Source organism: Garra rufa, chromosome 5 (assembly GCF_049309525.1).
Source record: "Garra rufa chromosome 5, GarRuf1.0, whole genome shotgun sequence".
NCBI classification, from domain to species: domain Eukaryota; kingdom Metazoa; phylum Chordata; class Actinopteri; order Cypriniformes; family Cyprinidae; genus Garra; species Garra rufa.
This window is the reverse complement of record NC_133365.1, coordinates 38,174,194-38,202,080: the sequence shown is the minus strand read 5'-3', so window position 1 is coordinate 38,202,080 and position 27,887 is coordinate 38,174,194. Positions and strand designations below refer to the sequence as shown.

The 27,887-nt window shown below is 35.8% G+C and overlaps 1 protein-coding gene across 12 annotated transcripts in view; it reads left to right on the top strand.

The window, feature by feature from the left end:
- Nucleotides 1–27,887, top strand: part of trpm3 (transient receptor potential cation channel, subfamily M, member 3) — a 195,088-nt gene that overhangs the window by 103,225 nt on the left and 63,976 nt on the right. For 9 of the 12 annotated variants that reach the window (XM_073840232.1, XM_073840244.1, XM_073840243.1 and 6 more), the window contains exons 2-7: nucleotides 5,400–5,479; nucleotides 5,872–6,073; nucleotides 9,039–9,252; nucleotides 9,471–9,595; nucleotides 10,709–10,880; nucleotides 25,975–26,149. In XM_073840232.1, coding sequence (XP_073696333.1) covers nucleotides 5,400–5,479; nucleotides 5,872–6,073; nucleotides 9,039–9,252; nucleotides 9,471–9,595; nucleotides 10,709–10,880; nucleotides 25,975–26,149 — 968 coding nt within the window. Of the gene's footprint in view, nucleotides 1–5,399; nucleotides 5,480–5,871; nucleotides 6,074–9,038; nucleotides 9,253–9,470; nucleotides 9,596–10,708; nucleotides 10,881–11,011; nucleotides 11,020–11,823; nucleotides 11,886–14,086; nucleotides 14,101–25,974; nucleotides 26,150–27,887 lie in introns of all 12 variants that reach the window. The other 3 variants (XM_073840235.1, XM_073840234.1, XM_073840233.1) reach the window with 1 other exon arrangement.

Below are 27,887 nucleotides of genomic sequence, written 5' to 3'. Positions count from 1 at the left end.
TGCTGGAGACAGGCGTTACCAATAACAGTTTTTTTAAGAAATAGTGAAGCAAAATAGTTTGGATGGCCAAAATCTTTACATCTTTTCACCTCCTGTCGTTTATGCCCTTGTGTTCATTGCCAATGTAAAATGAGGATGTTATATGTTCTATGCTAAATTTAGCTCATATAGCACATACCTGAGGTCTCACCCTCACCACAGGCTTCCGTCCCATCAGTCTTTGAGCTCCTCAACCAGGAGGAGAAATGTGATGGACAGCTTAGAGGATTCCATCTGTCTCTGACTGCTTTGCTCAGGCTGACACCTTTTCACACAGGTGACAGGTGGTGTATCAGCACTGTGGTGGTGTGTTTGTGTGTGCGTTATTTCAGTAAATACGGTGGGGGTGTTATGTAAGTTCGGCAGGGCTGTTATAATTACCATATGTCAAAAAAAGAAGGTGACGGCCATTGTTAATCTCCATTCGGCCCAGCAATACTTTGATCCTCCTCCGTATAATTCGTTGTTGGTGTTGTGCGAGTTGATTGTGTGGATTTTGCTGATGCATAGCAGTGTGAGCTGATTCTGACAGGCCCTGGGGTGATGGGACAGACAATGGCCACAACTGCAGTTTCAGTCAGAATAACCAAGACAACAATGCTAGGAAAGTGTGTTTGAATGTGTCACACTGTGTGTATGATTGTGAGAAAGAGAAACATGGATGTTCCCATCTGGATGCCGCTGTTGGGAGTTTGTTATTGTAGGGGTGTCAAATTGGGTTAGCGGAACAGGATTTGAGAGGGGCGTCCCAATTTTTTTTTTTCTGTCTGTGAGACTTTCAGAAGAGATTAATCCTGAAGTCCCAACACATTCAAGTTTTGCTAACAAGGCCACAAGCATGCATGTTTGGCCACTGAAGTCCATAGCCTTTCAAGAAAACAGAAACTACAGCTGTGAATATTTGGATTGCAAAATTATGATGAGTTTTTGACTTCTGGATTTATTTATGAAGATGAAGAAAAAGAGCAGGTAATTTCTAATGATTCAATAATTTGTCTCAATTTAAATTAGAATGTTAATAATAAAAAACATATGTATAATTTTATTTTTAGAATTTTGCTTGAAAAAAACTTTGCCATTGGTCATTTAGCTTCTGAAGTGTTTCTAAATCAACTGAAAAATATCATATCTAAAAAAAAACTTAAAAAAATCATAATATTTTCATGCATATTTTCTTTCCCAAGTAAACATGTTTTTTTATGTTTTTTTTTAAATAACACTTTGAAGAGTTCACATTATCTCATGTGATCAATGTTGTTTTTGTTTTATTTATTTATAGGGCCCTATGAAATCCATCCATCCATCCTTTTTGTTTTTTCAAATTCCAAATTAATTTTTTATGTTTAAATTTGTATATTTTTTCAGTTTGACATTTTAACAGAAATTTATAAAATGTTTTACAAAAGTTACATTTTTAAGGCCCTATGAAATACATTTTATATTTTTCTCAAATTCTGCTTTCCATTAAGTTTTTGGATTCCTTTTTAATGGTTTCATTAAATTTTAATAATCAAAAGCATGTCTAACTGTTAAAAAATATAGACTTTTTGTATTATTTATTTATTTTTTGTTTGATTTGTTTTCAGAAATACTATGTGGTGTATTTACATTTTTTTTAAATAACTTTTGGTAACTTCTGGTAAATATTTTTTATTGTAAATATTCCTTAAAAATAATGTTTTAATAATGTAACTATTATTAGTAGTACTGTCATTACATTAAATAATATATTTCTGTCATAGTTTCTTCAAGTTAAACCAAACTTTAATTTTCACAGGTTGCTGTGAAGACCTTTAAGTTTCTGTTTGTATATACAGTAATTTGAATTTTTTTCTCAAAAAACACTGCAAGTGTGATTAACTATCTTTCCATCAACCTGTTTGTATGCACATTTTAAAGTATCAAATCAGAAACGAGTGATGGAAACACCACATTTTGAATAAAATCCCTAAATTTGCAAAAAAAAAAAAAAAAAAAAAGTTTTTACGCTCTCTTGAGGTGGTTTATGTAATAGGTTAATGTGAATAAAAGGAGATGGAAATGCATTTCCAGAATAAATTTCTCCATACACATCATAAAATCACACAACTTTTGGGACGGCAAAACCTGACTATAACCATCAGACCGATCTTGTTCCACTGCATATGAAATGTGGCTATGGTCTTTCCTGAGCATAAAATGTATAATTGCCTCCAGGAACTGTCTTACATGACTGCGTTCCCAAACAGCAAGCATCCACCTCCAAAAGCAACATTCATTGTGTTTCGTCTGCTCGCTCTAAGGCGCAAGTAATTTATTATATATGAACATTATTATATTCAGTGGCTTCTCCTACTTCATCAGTGATATATAGTGGCAGTTTATCAGGAAGTGATGATTTTGTTCTCTTTGACTTGTTGGATGAAAAGGAGCTTACTTGAAAATGTTTTATGCGATATTCCAATTTTGCACACAAGTTAAATTTGCAACTTTGAATGGAAACCCAGCTGTTGTGTAGTAAATGAAACCGTGCATCTATGCCATTCATTCACACAGAAACACAGAGAACAGGCTGGATTCATATTTAAAAAAAATTTTGTGGCTTAGTTTTCACAAACATTAAGCTGGCCTGGTTTTGATTTATTCATCCAAAATTCAGCAAATTCCATAACATAACGCAATATACAGTTAAATTCCAATTTTAATACTGGTTTCCGCGATACGGACATCATTGGGTCCTATATGTATTTGCTTTTGGCTTTTGTTGTCTGCGTGCCCAAATGCTCCACCTTCCGTAACATTACCTGTTGGCACAGATCCCCTATAGATGGTGAGATTATTTCCAACAAGGAGCAAAGCTGTTCTTTGCTTCTCAGGGGGCAAATCCTGAGGACAAATCTTAATTACACCACAAGCTTTTGGAAGCTCTCTGCTGTGACTGGAGATCCCTACGAATCGTTTCAAATCTTACAAACAAGATGAGAAAGAAACAAAGCGAGTATGAGAAGTTTGAGGTCTCTTCATCGAATAATTGTTTTGAATGTGTGCTGCATTTCTTGATATCTTATATAGCCTACCTGGTGCTTTATCACATTAAAACACACACAGGAATATACTGGAGACTAAACTGATTATGTTCATCACACCTAAGCTGAGTTACTGAGGTATCACACCTAGGGATTCCAGCTGGGTTTGAAATAATTTGGCTGTTGCTTCCTAAACTATTTTACTTCTCTTTTGCTTGACAGTTAATATTAGTGTACTTGACTCTGCTTAGCAGTCTTCTGTTTACCCTCATGTTCTTTTGATTGTGTGTTGTTAATGTTGGGGTTTAGGAGACCTCAGTGCCTTATGTATGGAAATAATAGTAGTTTTGCAATTTACCTTTAGTTTTCCTTTGAATTCTTTCAATATGTTCCTCTGACCAGGGATACTATCTACCTGATCTACTAGAGGCAGTAAAACAGCGAGCACTCTATCGTTTTCAGACACAGTTATGATTAAAGCTCCATATGTTTCGCTTTCCAGATGTAATAAGCTTGCTCGGTAGCTCAGCCTGCACGGACTTTGAATCCTTGGGTACGAATCCTGTAAAAAATATGACTCACGATGAAAGAACTAAAAGATAAAAGAGATTGAAAAACAAGCTAAAACAACATTCTTGCATTTGCGTTTTTACGTCACTCTTTTCCACAGGTAGATCATGAGATCAGGTTGGTTATTATAGTTAACTAAAAACATTCAAAAAATTGTTACTTAAAAAAAAAACATTAACTGAAATAAAATGACATGTTAAATTTTTATTTAGTTTAACTTAATGTACTAAAAAAACTAACATTTTTCATTTAAAAAATAATAATAACAATAATAATGTACTTTTAAACAAAAAAAACATTTAAAAAATAATGAAAATGACAAAAATCCAAACTAAAATGAAAATGGAGAATGTAAAAACTAATTTAAAATATTAATAAATACAATAAAATTACCTCAGTCACACTAAAATAACAACCTCTGATTAATCAAATCCAGTTAAGCAGATATTATTAGGATTTAACTTTTCTGTTGTAGTTGGTAATGACTGTGTCTGATATATCTAATATAGTATTTGTGGTTTTTGTTTGTGGTCAGTTTGACAAATTATATAATAATACAGTTAAACAAATCAAAATAGACATGTGCTCCTATGCTGCTATACATACATGTATCACCAATGGAAGTTAGCATGCAAATTTTTTTTGCATTTATTAGAGATGCATGAACTATTGCCACCATATTGGTTATCGGCCACTATTTATCTGTACAGGTCTATATTGTATATAATTATGCATGCTCAATATTACCTAGTTTTTTATTTAGGTTACATTCAGTACATACAGTACTTATTTTGATTATAGTTTTAATACTTTCATTTATAATTTTGTCATGCTTACATTCTAAAACTTATTTTTTTCTCAGAATTTTGATGTTGGCCTATCCCTAACATTTGTTCATGTGTTATAACTGCAATCTCTGAAACTCTGTAAATAAGTAATGTAACATTCCAATTTAGCTGATTAGTTCTCATAAGATTAGTAAAGGTTGTGACGTGTCAGTCTAATTCTTAAATGTTAAGTATGTTTTTGAGCAATTAAAATGGCCTTAGGCTCTCTTAGACCTCAAACCAAAAAGGTTAATGCATTGCTTTAGACAAACACCAGAGCAGAGAGCTGTTCTCACAGCAGTTCTGTCAGAAAGCATCGAGTTCAGTCAGATCTACATTATCCATGTTCATGTCGGCGTAATGATGTGTGAATGTGGGTGGTCAGTGATGCGACCTGGATTCACTGAGTCATCACATGGGGGTTTCCCTGAAAAAGCTAAACCCCAGTACCACCTCCCTCTCTCCCTCAAGCTAGCTTTTTATAAGAGTAATGGTGTACCGTAGGAAGTCTGGTTGTAGGGTAAGTGCCTGTGTAACCACTTGCTGTTTTTGAGGTGCGTTCACAGATGGTGCTGCTGTTGTGTTGAATTAAAGCAAGCCTTTTAAGCAAACAAAGACCTGTAATACCCATGAATAAAAGCATTTAACTTCAAAAGTCTTAATTGGCATGTTTCTCAAAGTATTGCCAAAGCCTCAATACACATGACAAAAGCACTGACAATAATAGAAAGCTAAAACAATATCAATGACAAAAAATAAGGTGCTTAGGTCCTATTAAAATAGGACTAAAATACAATAAAGCACTACTTCCTGGTGCTGCAATGACAAAAATGCTGGTCAAATGTGTACTTTGGTTATTTTTAGTTTGGGATTTACTAGTCTCTTAAGTGGATGCAGGAAGCTGACATTTCTGCCTCTAGTGATTTCTGTTACTTATACCTTTTGTGTTTCTCCCCAGGCACAGAAATCATGGATAGAAAGAGCTTTCAGCAAGAGAGAATGTGTGCACATTATTGTAAGCACCAAAGACCCCCATAGGTGAGTACCACCACTACTGCTTTAGTCTGTGCAAATTGAGCATTTAATCGTACAAATAGCAAATTTAGATGTAACTTAATGTGTTTGTACTAATAATGAAAGAGAAATTGTTCCTCATTAGTGTGGCCTTCTTTGAAGCTGTTAGAGCATCTAAAGATAACAGTCACACTGAGTGTGGAAGTGAACACTTGTAAAAGATATCTTGTTTCTTTTAGACAGTTTTTAAGATGTGAAGAATTTGTTAGTTTTACTCTAATTAATCTGGCACTGAGATGTAAATCTCAAAGTCTCTTTAATACCTTTGAAGTCCTCAAATAATCATTTGCTGACAGTTTTGACTTCTGTTTTGAGGGGCATTCAGTTAATTTCACACTGGTTGTCTTTTATCACAGGTGCTGTTGTGGCCGTCTAATTGGTCAACATGTTGGCCTGCCCCCCAGCATCTCTTCCAATCAGAATGAGAAGTCCGAGCGTGTGCCAAAGAATGACAGCTTGTCTGAGAAGTGGTCCATTAGCAAGCACACCCAGCTCAGTCCCACTGACGCCTTTGGAACCATTGAGTTCCAGGGAGGTGGACACTCCAACAAAGCAATGGTAGAGCAATTCAGTTTCTTATTAACAACCGTTTGATGCTCTACAAAATATTACATAACTCTGATAAAATATTCATAAACCTTTTAGAATTAAATTCCTTTTGTAAGACATTTATTAATGTCTGGAGATTCTGGCAGCTTTGAAATAGTATCTATTTCACTGCCATAAAGTGATGTACAGTACTTTAGAGGATATTTAAAAGACAAAATGTAGGGTGGGACCTGGTTTTATTAATTGGGAATTTATTGGATAATGATAAGTGGACATTACATACCAGAAAATTGACTGTTATTTAAAACTGTACAAGTAACATCAGTGGAAATTGAAAGTCGTTTAAGAGGAACAGCAAGTTTTACTACATTTTGATTAACTGCAAAGCCTCTTCCAAAGAAAAACTTTATGTTCAAAGTGTTTTCAGTAGTGATGACAAGAAATATGTCTTGAGCACAAATCAGCATATTAGAATGATTTCTGAACGATCATGTGACACTGAAGACTGGAGTAGCGACTACTGAATTTAGCTTTGCTGTCACAGGAATAAATGACATTTTAAGGGACCTCGGATGCCTATTTTCTACAAGTTGGTATTATTCTTTAGGTTCTTCATGAAATGTCTGCAACACACTTTAATTAAAATTTGGTCGTGTAAAAAAACTTTTTCAAAAACAGCTCTTTTCACAGTGAGCCATTTTGGTGGATGCCTCTTTAAATGATAATAAGCTACTGGTCACCCCACCTCTCTCTTCCATTTTTTGTGTATTCGCTGACACGTTACCATCAAAAACAAAATGAATCCACTGCGTCTTCAGTAGCTCTGATGTTGGGAGAAATTGAAGACTCTTAGGTTCAGTTTTACATCCAACTACAAAACACCTGAATTGTTTACGAGACATTGTTTTCACTACGGCTGCTCAAGCGTGGAGAAAATGGCAGACAGCGTACAACTGCTGAGGGCGTAAATATGCTATTATGGGACAGTCTGTCAGCTGTTGTGGGTGGGGCCTGAGCAGTATGATGTCATATTACTCATAAAATCAAAACGGCTTGATAATTGAGATTGTTTTGGGGGGATTAAAACATTTATGTGCAAACACCATGTAAAAAATGAATTTTGCATCTGATGTCCCCTTTAAAATATAATAATATATTTTTATTGTTTTAAATTATTATATTTTTTCAGAATATTACTGTTTTACTGTATTTTTGATTAAATTAATGGTGCCTTATTAAAGGCATAGTTCACCCAAAAATGAAAATTTGATGTTTATCTGCTTACCCCCAGGGCATCCAAGATGTAGGTGACTTTGTTTCTTCAGTAGAACACAAACAAAGATTTTTAACTAAAACCGGTGAAGTCTGCCAGCCATATAATGGCAGTGGATGGGCCCCAGACCTTAAAAAAGTACAAAAAAACATGCACAGACAAATCCAAATTACACCCTGCGGCTCGTGATGATACATTGATGTCCTAAGACACGAAACGATCGTTTTTTGCGAGAAACTGAACAGTATTTATATATTTTTTTACCTCGTCCAACTGTTATGCGCTCGAGCTCAGCATCCGGCTGGTTACATATGTACGCGCTCTGGCGTAGTATACGCAAACGCCGGAAGCGATCTGTCACGTGTATACGACACTCATTGTTTACACAGTGCACAGAGATTGTGGGTATAGCGGCTATTCAAAATGGTAATTACTTGCGGTTATCCTGATTGTTCAAACCGACTTAAAGCTAAAAGATTACGTTTGTTTGCACAAACTCATCAATGTATCATCACGAGCCGCAGGGTGTAATATGGATTTGTCTGTGCATGTTTTTTTTTTTTTACTTTTAAAGGTCTGGTGCCTATCCACTGCCGTTATATGCTGGCAGACTGCACCGGTTTTGATTAAAAATCTTAGTTTGTGTTCTGCTAAAGAAACAAAGTCACCTACATCTTGGATGCCCTAGGGGTAAGCAGATAAACATCAAATTTTCATTTTTGGGTGAACTATCCCTTTAAGCATAAGAGACTTTAAAAAAAAAAAAAAAAACATTAAAGCATTTTACCAACTCCAAACTTTGAATGGTATTGTAAAGTCTTTAAAGGGAACCTTGGGAATTATAACATGTATAATGTTATTCACGTGTGTTTAAGAAATCCACATCGTATTATATGTATTTTGGGGGGCGCCATTATGATGTGAAATTGTTGCACTCTTTGAGCTACTGGTGCAACCTGTTGCTATTTACACCGCAACAAAATTCAAAATACACTCAAAAACAAATACTTATACGATGACCACAGCTGCTGAAAAAGCTTACAGATGGCAATTGATGTAAGTGTAGGCTTAAACCAAATGTCATACCATTGATTTTCCCCAAAAGGAATTTAAACGCCCCGGATATCGAGTGAAATCCATGTTGAGAAACATCGGCATGTTTACATCCTGCCAGGATGGCGTCTAGCGTTTCTTGTCTCTGCCATTTGTAAGCTCTTTCAGTAGCTGTGGTCTGCTAAAAGGCTCAAAGGCATCGAGGCTGATATTGAGAGAACAAAGTCGCGGGTCTTTAGGAAGTATAATTCGTCCACAAGCATCTTTGCTCTTCTTCTTATTGCTAAAAAAAGCAGTGAAGACTTATATTGCTTCTGTTGTTGCCCTTTAACTGAAAATTACAAACAAAAGCCATACAATGTGGCATTGTATCAGTATTTTATTTTCCAAGCTATGTTGCGGTAAAGTTAGTGGCAGCAGCTCACTGAGTGCAGCCATTTCACGTCGTTGAAATAATGGCACCCCCCATAGTCCAAAATATGTATAAACGATGTCGATTTTTTTAAATAACATAAGTCTTTCATGGGTTTTCCGCTACATATTTCTGTACATCATTATATTGAGCTATACAAGTCTTAATACCTGGGGTTCCCTTTAATATACACTTAAAGATTGTCTCAAGATAATTTTACTTTTATGTTTTAACAGTATGTACGAGTGTCTTATGACACTAAGCCAGACTTACTGCTGCATCTGATGACAAAAGAGTGGCAACTGGAGCTTCCCAAACTGCTCATCTCTGTTCATGGAGGACTTCAGAACTTTGAGCTACAGCCCAAACTCAAACAAGTCTTCGGCAAGGGTCTCATCAAGGCGGCCATGACCACTGGGGCCTGGATCTTCACTGGTGGAGTTAACACTGGTGTGTACAGTAGTATTAATGTATTTTTCAGTTTAATTAAGATTCTGATTAGATCTTATTAAGATTCTAAACAATACTAGTCAAAATGATAGACTGATACTATCTAAACTTCTACTGGAGATCATGTGTAACTGTGTGCTATCTCAGATGCATTGTGTGATATCTCTCACACTGAGAATCTTTTATCTCTTCCATTATACTCCCTTCTGCCACCCCAGGAGTCATAAGGCATGTCGGTGATGCTCTAAAAGACCACGCTTCCAAATCCAGAGGGAAGATCTGTACTATCGGCATTGCCCCCTGGGGGATTGTGGAGAACCAGGAAGACCTGGTGGGCAAAGATGTAAGTGACTCGACTATAGATAAATTTAATAACTAGGGTTCCTTATGTATAGTTTGTTTTTCTAACTGACCAATAAGACCTTGTTTGGCTCAAGTCATGGCAGATTTCACAAAATGTGATTTTGTTAAATAATGATATATTAAAATTGATATATTCATTGGATTTATTATTTACGAGAGCGAATTTCCAAATCATCACGGAATGATTTTCATGTTGTCTCTGCATGTATTCTGTGTCATGAAGAAATCTATAAATAATTTATAGGTGAGCCACTACATATATCTACTCAGTTTCACCTCAGCTTGTCTGTGTGTCTCTGGGGACTGGTGCACAACTGAGACACAGAGATCGAATCATTCTTTATTTATAACTACTGATTTCTATCCCCCCTCGGCCATACACGATTTTGGTTCTGTCTCTCTCACTGTCTCTTCCAAGACCCCACTCACCACCAGTTCTCTCTAGTCTGATCTGGTGAATGTTTTAAAGACAATGTTGTGGCATTTCTCTTTCTGGGTTGCTGATCAAATAAGCAAATATGTGGCAATGATCACATGAACCTTTGTACAGACAATCTAAGGTTATTTTCTATTCTGTTTTCCCGCAGTGGGTCATTTCTTAAAGGGATAGTTAAAGAGACCAATAATGAAATTTCTGTCATTAATTACTTACCCTCATGTCGCTCCCAACCCGTAAGATCTTCATTCATCTTTGGGAAACAAATTAAGATATTTTTGATGAAATCCAAGAGCTTTTGACCCGTTGCCGAAGACTTACACAGAAGAGAAGAAATTGTTGAATAAAGCCATTTTTTTTTCTTTGTGCACAAAATGTATTCTCGTAGCTTCATAACATTACAGTTGAACCAATGATGTTACATGGACTATTTTAACAATGTCCCTACTACCTTTCTGGTCCTTGAATGTGTCAGTTGCGTTGCTGTTTATGCAGGGTCAGAAAGCTTTTGGATTTCATCAAAAATTTCTTAATTAGTGTTCCGAAGATGTACAGTATAGACGCTTTTTGTAACATCACTTTCACCTTTGTTTCATTCTTCTTATCCTGAACATTCCTGAACAGCATCTATTTTTACTCATGCTGTGTGTATTGCAGGTGGTCCGGCCATACCAGACAATGTCTAACCCTCTTAGTAAGCTAACGGTACTCAACAGCCTACACTCCCACTTCATTTTGGCTGATAATGGCACCACCGGAAAGTATGGAGCAGAAGTCAAACTGCGCAGACAGCTAGAGAAGCACATCTCTCTGCAAAAGATCAACACACGTGAGTACCTTTGCGGGTAATTAGAGATAATAATGTTAATGTGATTACCCCAAACTGCAAATTCAATGGCGCTTTTAAATTCTTTTCGAGAGAGGTTATAATAGTCTTTTATCCTCAGTTACTGTTTCTAGGTTGTGTTGTGCTGATCTTCAAAAGCCCACAGAGGAGTTTCTCTATAGATCATTTTCTGGCTCAACGTCAAAATGCTACACGAGTTGCAAGATTCAGAGTTGACTGCACTGAGAGCACAAAGCCCTCTTCAACTGCACTCTGCCAGATAATATCCATACAGTCCATTTACTCGCATAAAGATATCAAATAAACGTCATTCAGCTGAAAGAACACATTCAGATTAGAGCCGGTGAAAATGCAGTAAATCATGAACATACACAAAAAAGATGGCCCCTTTTTTTGATGCTCGTGTGGATCATTTAGGTTTATTGTAAAGTGCATTTATGCACAGAACATACAGTGTAGTCAAAAGTTTACATACACCTTGCAGAATTTGCAAAATGTTAATTATTTTACCAAAATAAGAGGGATCATACTAAATGCATGTTATTTTTTTATTTAGTACTGACCTGAAAAAGATATTTTACATAAAAGACGTTTACATATAATTATAAAAATGACTCAGTTCAAAAGTTTACATACACTTGTTTCTTAGCACTGAATGATCCACAGTTGTGTTTATTTGTTTAGTAATTGTTCTTTATGAGTCCACTATTTTTCCTGAACAGTTAAACTGCCTGCTGTTCTTCAGAAAAATCCTTCAGGTCCCACAGATTATTTGGTTTTTCAACATTTTTGTGTATTTGAACCCTTTCCAGCAATGTCTGTATGATTTTGATATCCATCTTTTCACACTGAGGACAACTGAGGGACTCATATGCAACTATTACAGAAGGTTCAAAGGCTCACTGATGCTCAACAATGCATTAAGAACTTTTTTAATTTGAAGATCAGGGTAAGTTTAACTTATTTTGTCTTCTGGGAAACATGTAAGTATTTTCTCTAGCTTCTGAAGGGCAGTACTAAATGAAAAAAATATGATATTTAGACTAAATAAGAAAAATTTACACATCTTCAGTCTGTTCACAAGTTTTCACCCCCCAGCTATTAATACATTGTTTCCTTGTGAAGCATCAGTGAGCGTTTGAACCTTCTGTAATAGCTGCGTATGAGTCCCTCAGTTGTCCTCAGTGTGAAAAGATGAAACTCAAAATCATACAGTCATTGTTGGAAAGGGTTCAAATACACAAAAATTCTGAAAAACCAAAGAATCTGTGGGACGTGAAGGATTTTTCTGAAGAACAACATAGTATTAAGAATCAAGTGTATGTAAACTTTTGAGTGTGGTCATTTTTATAAAACTATTTTTTTCTCTTGTAGACTATATGTAAGTGTCTTCCATGTGAAATATCTTATTCAGGTCAGTACTAAATAAAAAATAACATGCATTTTGGTAAAATAATTCATATGTTGCATATTCTGCAATGTGTTTGTAAACTTTTGACTTCAACTGTACTTTGATCAATTGTCATACTTGCGTAAAATTATTATCCTGCACCCATATGCATGATTATAACACAATTTGTCATTTGAGAAATGCTGCCATTATGAATGGTGAATGTACATAGAAACATCTCTTTGAAATCAAATTGCTGTTGCGGCTTGCTTTCCATGGGCAGTAATAATACAAGATTAATTATGGCAGGCTAATAGTGTTGAGTTGTGTGAATAAGGCGCAATCTTTATTGAGCCTAATTCACATACAATAGAAAGCGTAAAATAAAAACTGAAAAGAAATAAAACGAGTTAATCACAGCATGACACTGTTTCAGCATATTTAGCTAATGGTTAAACTGGATTACAGCAAAAATGCAGGGATTTTATTAAACCAAACTTGCACAACAGTGAATTTGAATTTTATTTAATTAATTTATAAAAACATATATAATTTAGCTACTGTAGTTTATTACATAAACTCAGTAGTAACACATTTCCCCAGCATCAAATGAGCCATTTCATATACCTGCCATACAGCGCAAGGTCAACAGGAAGCGAGCCAGAGTTTGACCTCCCTCCCTTGTCATGTGACCTGTGGACTTCCCTTTGTCATCCTATGCCTGGAGTAATAGAGGGGGCTGGGAAGTCAAAGGGACGCTCAGGCGTCATCATTCGCATCAAAAAAAGACACCAGCCTCACCCGCGTTGATTCATCCTTAGGAAGCTGCATGTAAACTTAAAATAATCAGCATTTGAACCAGCAAGTGCCTTGACATTTAAACAGGCAAAATCTACTCAAGAAAACTCATCCAACCCTCTAGCATGTGGAAATTTCAGTCAAACATGTTTGAGCCCTGTAAGCCGAACAGATGAAACATGTTTAAGCTCATTAAATCATCGCGTGACACATTCACAACACATATTCAGACTGCGATAAGACCAGTTTACTCTGACATCACACTCATGACAGGAGCTTCATATATCTGAGCCATATCTCAGCCTGCAGCCACCTCTCCCTCTCTTTCTCTCTCTCTCTCTGTTGCATCAGCTGTGTGATGGTGGTGTTTGCTCTGGCTTTGGGCAGAGCTCATTTCTTTATTTTATTACCTGTCCTTTCTAACACTAGAAGAACATCAATAACTCTCTGAGCCATCACCATGAGGCTCACAGAGCTACAGAGACCCTCAAACATGGAATCAAATCTCTTTGTTTTGGAAGAATTGCGGCAGGCTGCGGGCCGGCTTACATATTCACAGTCTGACAAGCACTGCAGCCGTACTGGATTAAAATGAATTACGGAGCTGTGCTTGCTGTTGTTGGGCTAATGAGGAGGGCTTTTTGAGTGTTTCGCAGATGAAGGAAAGACTAGCATGCGCAGGATGCAGTGAAGAAGATTTCCTTGCAGGATAAGATGGGATGTGAGAATCAGTTCAATTGTACACAATTAGGTGCAGCTTGATTGGAATCAGCGGTTAATCCCTAGATCACATGGGAAATAGAATAAACCGTCTGGTGTGAATTAGGATGGATGTTGAGAAATCGCAGGCTACTAAACAGGGATGAATACAGTGATGATTTGCGGCCACTAATCGCATTGTTTATTGGTATAGACTCATTGCGTTATTTTAGCAAATGATTCACTTACAGAATTAAGTAAATACAGTATCAATACGCAAACACCATTCCACATCTTGCAGGTTGGTTCTTGTAGGTTTTAGTTTTAAAAGTTAAAGAAACTTGGTTTTATAAACCCCCCAAGAAGTGTTTAATAATTAAGTGAATTAGATGTATTTTTCAAGCATCTTCATTATTCATCACAACCTGCTGGCTTCTTCAACTGAAATACTGTATATAATTTTGGCATCCATGGTTAATATGAGCAAAGGTGTCTGTGAAAATAAACTGCCGTAGTTTATCTTTTTGATCTTTCATTCAAAGAATTGAAAGTGGGGGGAAACTCACATTATGAAATAAATGTTTATCTCCAATGCATGTTGGCCACAATTATTGGCACCCCTAGAAATTCTTATGAGTAGGATATCTCTGAAGTATATTCCCATTCATATTTACATTTTGTTAGCACACCAGGGTGACTAGGAGTATGAAATTGTCCAGTCGTGACTTTCTGTTCCACTGGATTATAAACACAAAGGAGAAATCCCCTTAATCATCCATCACAAGAAGTAAAAACCAGAATATAGTTCTGATGTGCAGAGCAAAATTGTTGAGCTTCACAAAATACAAAGTGGCTTTAAGTAAAGTAGCTGTGTGCAAAGTGTTAAAAATCCACATTTATTTATCCACAATAATTAAGAAGTTTCAATCAACTTATGATGTTTCAAATCTGTCTGGAAGAGGATGTGTGTCTATATTGTGCATTAGTTGAGTCTTAGGGTCAGAAAGCCTAAAAAAAATCAAACAGCCCCTGTCACCACATGTTGTTTGGGAGTGTTTCAAGAAAAATCCTCCTCGCTCATCCAAAAACAAACTCCAGCATATTCAGTTGTCAGACACGACTGAAACTTCAAACTGGAATAACTTCTATGGTCAGATGAAACTTTAGCTATTTGGCAGCAAACCCACCAGATGGGTTTTGTGCAAACAGGGATAAAAAGTACCCCATGTCCACGGTTAAATATACTGCTGGATTTTTTATGTTGGTTTTAAAGGAACACTCCACTTTTTTTGGAAATAGGCTCATTCTCCAACTCCCCCCGAGTTAATAAGTTGATTTTTACCGTTTTGAAATCCATTCAGCCGTTCTCCTGTTCTGGCGATATCACTTTTAGCATAGCTTAGCATAGATCATTGAATCCTATTAGACCAATAGCATCACGTTCAAAAATGACCAACGAGTTTCGATATTTGTCCTATTTAAAACTTGACTCTTCTGTAGTTATATCGTGTACTAAGACCGGTGGAAATGCAAAGCTTCAATTTTCTAGGCTGATAAGATTAGGAACTACACTCCCATTCCGGCGTAATAGTCAAGGAAGTTTGCTGCCGTAATAAGGCTGAAGCAGGAGCAGTAATACCACGCAGCACATGTGCAAATGCTAAACTAGCTGGGAACTCATTTCTGATAATACTCCGCCTGCTTCGGTCATATTACGGCAGCAAACTTCCTTGACTATTACGCCGGAATGGAAGTGTAGTTCCTAATCTTATCAGCCTAGAAACTCGCAGCTTTGCATTTCCACCGGTCTTAGTACACGATATAACTACAGAAGAGTCAAGTTTTAAATACAACAAATATGGACACTCGTTGGACATTTTTGAACGCGATGCTATTGGTCTAATAGGATTCAATGATCTATGCTAAGCTATGCTAAAAGTGATATCGCCAGAACAGGAGAACGGCTGAATGGATTTCAAAACGGTAAAAATCAACTTATTAACTCGGGGGGAGTTGGAGAATGAGCCTATTTCCAAAAAAAGTGGAGTGTTCCTTTAACTTATTTTTCCTGCCGGAGGTCCTGGACATCTTGTTCAGATACATGGCATCATTGATTCGATCAAATACCAACAGAAAAACAAAAATATAAACCTGACTGCCTCTGTTAGAAATCTTATAATGGGATAATGGATCTTCCATCAGGACAATGATCCAAAACAAACATCAAAATGAACACAAAAATGTGTCACTGAAGACAAAATGAAGCTTCTGCCATAGCTGTCCCAGTTCCCTGACCTGAACCCTGTGAGCTGAAGAGAAGAACCATCTACATGGAGCTGGGAATCTGAAGGAGAGATTCTGGAGAGATTCCGTCTAAAGGAATGGTCTCTGAACTCTTGTCAGATGTTCTCCAAACTCATTAGCCATTATAGGAGAAAATTTGAGCTGTTATCTTAGGAAAAGAGGACATATCAATAATTGAGTGCTAATAATTGTGGCCAACATGAACTAGAGTAAAACATTTATTTCATAATGAGATTTTCCCCCCACTTTCTGTTGTTTTACTTCAGTGACAGGTTAGAATTTTGTGAATTTTTTGACTGAAAGATCACAAGGTTTAACAATGCAGATTTATTTTCATTGCCACCTTTGCTCATATTTACAAAGGATGCCAATATTAGTGGAGGGCATTGTAGATACAGATGCAGATGCATCTCTTTGACTGGGATTTTTTTATTTGATTTGCCTGTCATTAAAATATTCAACAAAAATATCAAAATACATAAATTAAAGTATTTGAGTTTGCAGATGTTTCTAATTATTTGCCTTAATGATATATTGATTGATACATCATCATTCTACACTCATCCCTGTTTGGTTAATTTTTCCCTTCGAAATTTGTGCATAGCCATATTTCATAAAAATGTAAACTAATATTCTTAATTTTTTTCATTACTTTTGCATGAATTTCACTTTTTATTCAATGCTTTAGTCAGTCATATTCACACCCTAATTAAAAGTCACATCAAACTGTGTGGCCAATGGTGTTTCTAGCCTAGAAACCTGTTTTAGCTTTTCCCTTGCACTAACTGGGTCTCCAAGTGATGGGATGATGAGCTAGTCTTTTTACTTTGGTGGTTTATTTCTGGATTTTGTTCCATGCTGCTGGTCTCTGCGGGTCCCATCACATTAGCATAATGGAGCAGTAGCTGCTGTATTGACCAGACAGGAAGGGTGCTGTGGGAGTTTTTTCCACCCTCTTAAAGGTTTATTTGATTAGAGTGTTTTTTTACCCTCTTAAAGAAATATTCCAGGATGCTCTTGCTACAAATCTTGTCGATTTGCACAAGATACTTTCAACCAGTTCCTTGTAGCAGTTTGTAAAAACAGGAAAATGTATGTACAAGAGCCATTGTGCTTATAATGGAAGACTATGTGGCAAATATAGGCTGCAGAAAATATATAGCTTGTTTGACAGTATAACAGTGACACTTTTACCATGAGTGTTATAGATTCAGTTAGTAGCCTTTTCTGTGCAGACTTACGCAGAATCTGTTTACATGGAACAATCTCCACTCACAAGAATATCAATAATGCATAACCAGAGGTTCATCCTCATAAAAACATAGTCTCACTATAAAATTACTATTTAAACAATAGCAGAGACTTTTTAAACTGAATAATTGATGTTATTGCTTTTACTAAAATACAAGCTTTCACATTACTGTTTTAAGCCTTCTAATGTGCTTTCTTAGTGACCACCGTAAAAGTCCATTACTTAGTTGGTGTGTTTTTACCAAATAAGGGATGAATTTAAAATATTGTCTGTCAATGCAACAAACTTATATATACCTGGATAAGGGTATAAGTTTGGGTATGTCGAAAAACTCCCATTTCATTTTCTTCCCCAACTGCAAAATCACCCTACATCGCTGCAGAAGTACCCAGCCCAGTGTTTACAAAGTGAGCATACAAAGAAGATCAATCGGCCTTTACAAAAAAAGGTAAAACAGTGATGTAGGATGATTTTGTAACTGAAGAAGAAAACGGGATGGGAGTTTTTCGACATACCCTAACTGTATTGACCCGGATTACACAGACTATGCATACGCATAGCAAAGATGAGAAAAGATGAGCATTTGAGGTTTAAAAGTATATAAATTGTCAGTTTGTTTTTAAAAATAACTGATCGTTTCACTAGATAAGACCCTTCTTCCTTAGCTGGGATCATTTAGAGTTCTTTGAAGCTCATTTAAACAGCATTTTGAAAGTTCAAACTTATACATATGCATTAAAAGTACAATTTTGACCCTCAATCTGTTGGCCACCATTGAAGTTCACTATCCTGGAATGCTCTCTCTTAATTTCTTTTCGACTGAAGAAAGAATGACATTAACTTCCTAAAGGACATGGGTGTGAGTGAATTATCAGGAAATTTTTATTCTGGAACTAAACCTTTAAGTCATTTTTTGACATGACTGACATGAGGGTGAGTAAATAATGATAGCATTTTCACTTTTGAATGCTTGACGTTTTTAGCATTATACTCTGCATTACATTTTCTGTACTGTAAGGACTATGATGATATAGAGTCTAACAAACTTGTAATGTGAGTATTTGCAGTTATTGCAGTTGTGAAAAGATAGAAAACTCTGGACCAAATCAAAGTTTAGCCCACACAGATAGAACCAAATGAATAGTCAATGTTTTCTCCCTCACTTTGAGTACTTGATCATTGTTTGTTTGGCAGTTATATTCACAATCACACATTATACCAGTTTTGGACATGGATCTTGTGCCTAGCTGTTGTGTTTAATCTCTTGAATAAATAAATGAAGCGCATTTGTCACTGCCAGGCAGGGGATAGGATTGTTCACACAAGGTGTAAATGAACTAGATTGAGAGTGACACTGAATAAACTGCTTGTTTTTTACAAGGGTCTAAAATTGAGATTCATCTGACATCTACATGCTTGGCAAGGGGCATACAAATCAACCCGTCCCTGTCTCTGTAACACCCCTCGTCTCCTCCTCCTCCTCTCCCAGAGCACAGGGGCTCGTGTTCGATTAGTGCTGGGCCTGCCGTCCTCTCGTGGTGGTGCCGTAGGTCAATTGGTAAATGTGAAGAGGTTATGGAGTTGCGCAGGACTCATCACTGTGGGTGTTTGAAACATAACAGGGGAACCATGGGGATCAGCACAGAAATCCAGTTTCTGAAACTAAGCTAAAACTTTTTAAATCTTCTTTACAGTCTTTAATGTTGTTTTGTTTGTGTTTAACTGCTGTAACCCTCCAGTAATTTCCAGCATCATCATTATCATGCTTTTCAATGGATCTGACCTTAATGAGATAACAAACTTTATTATTCCTCCCTTTTTTAGTAGATGATCTGCTAAAGAAAATGAAGGGATGATGAGGTTTTTGATGATGATGATAATAGAAGCTTTAAGAAGTCATTGGACTTGCTGCTGGGTACACGTCTGACATTCTCTGATTAAATGGCAAATGACTGTACCGAGATTCAAAAAAACGACTTTCCTCTTTACTTTCTCTGGCCACTGATGGAGTTGGCAGATGAAGATATTGGCCGTTAGAACAAACACTGTCACCCCTGCCCACCTAGATTCTTTTCAAAGGCTCTTTGGAACCTGCTGAGGCTTGTTGGAAGGAAAGGTTAGGTTTGAATGAGATTATAATTAAATAGAACAAGCAAACACTCATCTGCTTTTTAATCTTTTAATTTTCTCTTCGGACTGGACTTTCTCTCTTTCTGAGACTTGTGACAGCATGTTTTATTGGTCTTCACAACCAATTTGGAGACCTTTGGCACATATTATTTTTCCCCCACTGAACTTTTCCTAGCATCTGCTACAGTGCCTGTGGTTACAGTGTATCCCTGCTGGAAAGACTAGCATATGTTCTGTTTTGGATATTGGGTTTCCCACTAGGCCTTTTAATTGGCTTAACCAACAAGATTTTCTTGGACAACCAGTATCATCATAAAGATTAGGGCTGTGAAATGAAGACTGTATATACATTTGCATGTTACAATGACTAAATTATGTTTCTCTATTTGTATTCAGATAGAAAAGGATGTGGACAGGGCTTGAACCTTAATAGATTAAATTAGATAAGAATTTAACATATTTGAATATATTTTTAAATGTATCTCAGTTTAATATCAGTGTTATTTTAGTATATTTTTTACAGATATAACATTTCTTAATATTTTAAAGGTGCTTGAACCTTATATTATTAATAATATTAAATTAAAGTTGAACATATACTGTATTTCCAAAAGTATTGGGGCACCCCCTTTTAATTAACAGGTTTGACTACTTTAGTAATTTCCATGAGTACAAATCTTAATGTTTAAGCATATAATGTTATTCTAGGGGAATTGTGTGCTGTTAATTGTATAGCAACAGTTTGGACAGGACCCTTTTCTGTTCTAACATGACAATGCCTCTGTGTATAAGGCAAGGTTCAAAAAGAAATGATTGATTCAGTCAGTGTAGAAGAATTTGACTGGTCTGCAGAGAGCAAAGTCCTAATCCCAACTGAACACCTCTGTTGTGATTTTAAATGCAGACTTGAGCCAAAAACTCACCAAACACCAATGACTTCTACATACACTATATGGACAAAAGTATTGGGACACCCTTTTTTAGAACAGAAAAATGCACTTCCAAAACTGTGGCAACAAAGATGGAAACATAATTCATGTATTTAAAATTGTATTTCCATCTCTGGTGCAACAGTGTAGCCATATATATAAGTCATTGGTGTTTGGTGATGAGTTTTTGGCATAAGGTCTGCATTTAAAGTCACAAAGGTTTTCAGTTGGAATTAGGACTTGGCTTTCTGCAGACCAGCCAATTTCTTTCACACTGACTGAATCAATCATTTCTTTTTAAACCTTGCCTAATACACAGAGGCATTGACATGATAGAATAGAAAAGGGTCCTGTCCAAACTGTTGCTATAAAATTAGAAGCACACAATTCTCTAGAATATCATTATATGCTTAAACATTAAGATGTGTACTCATGGAAATTACTACAGTGGTCAAACCTAGAAGGGGGTGTCCCAATACTTTTGGCAATATAGTGTATTTAAATATATTTTGAAATGTATCTCAGGTAATATCAGTTACTTTAGTATATTTTTGACGGTTATAACTTTTTTAAATAATTGAAATTAGCTTAAATTTAGCTTTAATTTTTTATTTTAATTTTAGTTTAAGTTTATTGATTTTACGTTTTACTATTTAATTTATTATGTTTTAATTTATTATTTATATGCTTTCTTAATTATTTTTTTATATTTCTGTTTAGCTTTATTTTTATTTGAGATTTAGTGATACTAAATTTAATTTAATTACTTAATTACAAAGTACTTAAACTTTTCTGTTTTCCATTCTTCCGTTCACATTTTTATGGTTAGGATTTTCATCTAGTATTTATGTTTTATTTCAGCTTTATTTTAATTAACAAAAACAAATTTTAATTGAATTTTTTTGTTTATATTTTCCGTATAGAAAATATCCCTTTTATAATTTGTAAAATTAGGTTGTGAATAGTAATAAAATTGATCATTATTGCGTAAATAGTTTTTTATTTGTTATTGCAATTTAAAAAATAAAGAAGAAATAAATATTAATATATTGACAGTGTGGTTGTTAACTGTGCAAATGTTCACTTTGAGTTTTAAAGGAATTGCTCCCAGTGGTCTTTGAAGTCATTTTTTTGTGGTGTTCTGAATCACGTATATTTGGCTTCAGGCACATTCCTACAAAGACATCAAGGAGTGCATTTCCCAAAAGCACCGTTTGCTATGATCGTTACTTCCATTTAACTCTATTGGTAACAATGGAATTTGAGACCTTAATATCTTTTTAGAAGTAGGCACGGATAACGTCAGACGTTGGACCCCAACGTCGGACAGATGTTGCATTTTGGTTGAGAATGAAAATCGGGTTGATGTCAGTATTTGACGTCAATTTTTAGATCGACTTAATGTTGGATTTTGGTTACACAACCTAAAAATGCCAAAACATCAACATTAGCTGATGTCGGTATTGGACATCAAAATAACATTGACATTAGACATTGAATTGATTGAATTAATTTTGGTCACCTGACTATTTAACCAAATATCAATGTCTTATGATTAGGGGTGTGAACCTACAGTGGTCTTACGGTTCGGTTCGATTACGATTATCATGTCATCGATTCGGTTCAATACAATATCTCGATGCATCACGATGCATTGACGATGCACTGCATACTCATTTTTCAATTTTACTTCAAATATATACAATTGTGTTAATAAATACAAACAGTCAGATATATGAACTGAAACTTTAATCTTACCTCCTCAAAGAAAACACACTTCTTGAGTGTATCAAACAAAACTAAAGTCTGGACACAGATGACAACAGCAACATTTAAAACAAATACACAAAAGTAAATACCTGGGCTTTGGTTTCGTTGTAGCGTTTGTAATGGGTGAAAATGTTGTGGCCCCTTTAAGAGCAGAGTTCCATTCTGTGCACAGTCTGCAGCTATATGCCATGAGTACTGCATGTGTGCGGTTGCGATGGTTTAACTTCTCATTTCTGTTGCTCATTTAAGTTGTCTTCTTTTAATAAGTAACACTTGTTGCCAGGAGAATCGGCGCGTTACAAGTTCCGGCATAATCTTTTCTGAAAAGTGTCAGCGTGAGGGAAGCTTATATCGCGGCTCCAGTGTATTTAACAGGTGGACGGGGTTTTCCACCACAGAAAAGGGCCGTATATCTTTTGCTATAAAAGCTGCCGCTATAGTCATTTTAAACGCGAAAAACTAAACCAAAAACGATTTCAACCGAGAGGTACCGCTCAGATCTTATTTAATTGAAACGAGGGAACGAATAGAGTCCTGCACGAGCCCAGCCTGAGACTCTCAGACCCGAGCCCCGTCCTTGTCCGACAATTTATCAGAAGAGTTTGTGCAGCAATCTGTTCTCAAATCAACACGACTTGAATTAAATAAAATCCATAGACATAAAACACTTGATGCATTTCAGAATATTAATTTAAACATTTAATCTAGATAAATGTGCGCTGTTAGACGAATATCCAATCGTTTGTGTGGAGAGTGGCAGCTGACATGGAAGCTCAAACGCGATCACTTGCATTTTTTCTTAATAACAGTGGAAACCTAAAATACACAATTTTTGTTGATAAAGGTAAGAGTACTACATCCTTCAAAACTGCAAAAGGTCTACTATTATTTATGTGCACTCACAATATCAACAAATCGTTATATTTGTGTAAAACGGTGCTGAGCCAGATAGATGCGCTCAGTGCTTTTAGCCAGTCTTTTCAACCAAATACAAATAGCTAATGTTTCAGTCTGTTAAACGAATTACTAACAAAAAAATAAAGACATTTGTTAAATACACACTGATGTTTGTAAATTCGTTAAAAGTGTGTAAAGAAAGTGGCAATAATCCTTTCAGTTAAAATCTGAAGACTTATTTCATTCATACAGAGTACTCCCCTCATTAGCCCAACCCCCCTCCCTCCCGGAAAATCATGCAAGCCCCCTGGGTCGCGTGTTCTGGCACCGGGACTGAGTCCGTTATAATCGGTTATGGTCTATTACTGAACCGATACCGAACCGTCCTTGTCTGCATCGCGATGCATCGAAAAAACGTAAATTCATTTACATAAAATCATAGATATTATGATATATCATGAAACATTTCTAAAATGGAAAAAGACCATGGCCATGGCTTTTTACTTTTTGAGAACATAAATAGATGGCAGATGAATAATATATGTCTTGTCCTGTTGTAACATAAGAGCTAGTCTAGACAGAGTGCCAACCATGGTGAATGGTAGCGAACTGCCGTGTGTGTGTTAGTGCAGAGAAACAACCGTGCATTCCTGGAAGCCCACAAATATCATGGCAGAAGGGCTTGCTGATCAATAAACATTACCCCATAAAACAGAAAATGATAAAGAGAGAAAACAAGAGACGAAGAGAGATAGCAGTGGGAGGAAGAGGTTTGGATGTTTCTGATTTCTATACCAGCTGAGCAGCAGTTTCTTTTGAAGTCAGTGTGCTGCTAAAAATAGAGACACTTTATGTAACCGTACCCATTTTAGTTACAATGATGACAGCACATGTGGATCTGGTGTACCTCTCTGTCTGTCTCTCTCTCTCTTTCTCTCGTTTTTCCTCCTTCCCTCTTTCTTTATCTCACTTTGCATAATTTAAGCTATGGTAGGAGGATCTGGCTGCAACATGCTTTTTGAATTATAGTCACAACATTATAACTTGTACTCATCAAGTTGTAGGAAAGAGTCAGAGTGCAGGAGCAGGTCTGATCCATCTTTGTCCTGTTCAGCTGCTCTCCCACAGGTTCTCTCCCACTGCACACACACCTGTTAATTAAACCAAGAGCTGAAAATTGCAGCTGATTAATGAATGCAGAAATGATCTGATTGTTCAGTGTAAAATAAATTTTGCATTTCAGTGAGTGCTAAAAACACTGTGTACTGTGAAATAATGCTGCACGCAAAAAGGACACGACCAGTGTAGTCTGATTAACAAAGGAACGACTCTTATAAACTATTAATCAATAAATAAAGCAAAACCAGTAAAGCTTGATTCCAAAAATGAAACTTATTAGTAGTTAAATAAGTACTTCAGAAAGACGAATCAGTCTGAAATGCTGATCTTTATCATTTACAGCATCAGAGTGAGAGAATTTCTTTCATTCGAATTTACATTATAACCAAAATTAATTACAAATGGAATCAGTATGAGAGCTTGTGAATTGGAATGGATTTGTTTGGTCGTCAAATTCACTCGAATTTACCACATGAAAGTTAGAAAATGGAAACACTTTCTCTCTCTGTCGAGTGTCTCAAGAGGAATATCTTTTCTTCACTGCGGCTAAGTGGATGTTGGGTGTCATGTTGACAGACACAATTGGGTTATGATAAGGATGTCTAAAGGGTCAGTCACAACAGCCATTCAGCAAAATAATCTGCATGCTAAAATGACCTGAACTTGTCTTTTCATATGCTTTTCCTTTTACTTTATGCAAAAATGACTACTTTACCTACACATTTCTTTGTCCTGGGAAACACAAAAGGATATTTTTCCCCCACAAAACTGATAATCCTATTTCCACCAATGAATAAAAATAAAACCAAGGTAATTGCGACTTTTTATCTCATAATTTTGACTTTTTTCTTCTGAGAAATGAAGTCAGAATTGCATGATATAAACTTGCAATTGCGAGTTTTAAAGTTGCAAATCAGGCTTTATTTCTCAGAATTGCAAGTTCATTTCCTGAAATTCTGATTTTATAACTCGCAATTTCAAGTTAATTCAGAATTGTAAGATAAAAACTCTCAATTCTGAGAACATATCAGTCTTTTCTTTCAAATTTGAGTTTATATCACGCAATTCTGACTTTATGACTCGCAATTGAGAGTTTATATAACACAATTCTGGCTTTATAACTTGCAATTGTAAGTTTATATCACGCAATTCTGAGAAAAAAAACTCTTTTTTATATTAAAATATTTTATATATAAAAAACTATTTTATATTCAGTGGCGGAAACGGGCTTCCATAAAGTTCCCACTAGCTTGCACTTCAAGAACAAAAACGGTTGAAATATTCCTCACAGTATCTTTTATTCTGTTCCACAGAAAAAAGAAAGTCTTACAGGTTTGGAACAACATAATGGTGAATAGATGAGGACAGTATTTTCATTTTTGGGTGAAGTGTGTAATTTCTGTTCCACAAAAGGAAATAATGATTGTTTTTCCAAACACTCCCAACACCCCTTCTGGCCTTTCCACTCTGCTTGTCTTCAAACTAATAAATTCCCTGTAAATAGCTTATTATAGGTAGTGCAGACCAAAATGCACACCATTGGCTAAGTCAGACAGGAATATCAGGCTGCTCAAACAAACAAAGCTCCACATAAGCGCAGTGTTTACACTCTATGAATTGCTTACCTTTAGTTGTCTCTGCACATTAAACTGGGAGAGGAGGAAAAAAACGCACACTTCACCTTTAATCTTTTTGATTGGTTTTCCTTGTACCAAACCAGCCCCACGGCCGCACACATACACCCGTTCTCGCTCACGTTTCTCTCTCACGTTTCTGTTTTCTCCACAGGGATCGGACAGGGTGTTCCAGTTGTGGCTCTGATAGTGGAGGGAGGTCCTAATGTGATCTCTATTGTGCTTGAGTACCTGAGAGACACTCCTCCTGTGCCTGTGGTGGTATGTGACGGCAGCGGTCGTGCCTCTGACATCCTGGCGTTTGGGCATAAGTATTCAGAGGAAGGCGGGTATGTGAGCTTTATCTCTCTCCACTGTAACAGAACGATAAGACATACATTTTCATTTACATATAGATGAAGATTGAACTGTACCACAGAATAAAGCGCAACAGTAAAGGCCCACTTTTTCAGCAGTCTTTTCCCCATTCATTTTCTCCATAAGCACAAGACATGAACCAAACCAATGAGCCCTGGGATGAATCACAAACATTACAAACAAACCGTTACAAAAAGGAATGTGGAATTGGAGATAAAGACAAGATGTGCCTGATGTTGTTGATTTTAGTTTTATATCTACCTTATTCTTCGATGTAGAAGTAAGCCTACGGGCGAGACTTCCGGTTCATTAGCCGCTATAGGGAAATAACAAGAAGAATAACAACAGTGCAGTAAATGGTACAACTGTTTGGACTATAAACCAGTGTGTTCATAATTAAGATAATACATTAAAGTAATATGGAAAGACACACCAATTTGCAATATCAAGCAGCAAAACAAGCTGTTTTGTACAGCTGGACAGATGTGAAACCAGATGCCAAACCTATACAATTTACAAATGGTATAAAAAATGTATTTAAAAGTGAACTAATCAACTAAATTAAGCTAATAAACTACTCATCCCATAAAACACTGCAAATTACATGAAAATGGACATTTTAGAAAGTATTTATATATTTTTTTATAATAAAGAACTATTAATTTATAGGCAAGTGTTATTATATATTTTAAAATGTAATTATTTTTATAAATAATTTAATTTTTATTTTTAAAAATGATTAAAATTAATAATAATATTTCATAATATTTAATAATAATTCATTATTAATTTATTCAGTACATTATGTGTTAACTATTTTGTTAAATAATTAACACACATAATGTATTAAATAAATAATTATCAATTTAATTCACTTGCCCAATTATTTTGTATGAATATATTAATGATTGACAATTTCAATGTTATTGTGTTATTAATTATGATTAAATACACACAATATGATTAATCCCAATTTGTTTTACGTTTATATAATTTACTGCAAAATATGCAAATATATATTAATGATATAAATCTTTTGATCAAATTTAGAATGGAAGGAAAGGATGTAACTTAGCCAAATATTTTTTACCATTTGTGACCACAAAACCACAAGGGTATATTTGTAGCAATAGCCAAAAATACATTGTATGGGTCAAAATGATTGATTTTTCTTTTATGCCAAAAATCATTAGGATATTAAGTAAAGATCATGTTCCATGAAGATATTTAGCAAATTTTTACCATAAATGCACCAAAACTTAATTTTTTATTAGTAATATGCATTGCTAAGAACTTCATCTGAACAACTTTAAAGGCGATTTTGTTAATATTTAGTTTTTTTTGCACCCTGAGATTCCAGATTTTAGTTGTATATCGGTACCCTGGAAATCCAGAGGTCTCGCGAGAGCACAATTTGAATTGTCTCTGATCCACATTACTGCATTACGTAAGCAGTTCTGGGAACCAATCAAATCGGTGTATCTGATGTAGGCGGGCCAGAGGCGAGCTAAGCTGATGACGACAGCGCTGCAGCGTCCGGAATCATTTAGTAAACATTGAAAGGTGGCTACAGATGAACACCAGTTGTTTGAAACGGCTTTGGCCGCTACAATGAACGAGTTAGACTTGGCTTTTCATATAAAAGAGGAACAGAAAACCGCGCTCGAATTGTTCCTTTGCAAGAAGGACTTTTTTGCTGTTATGCCGACT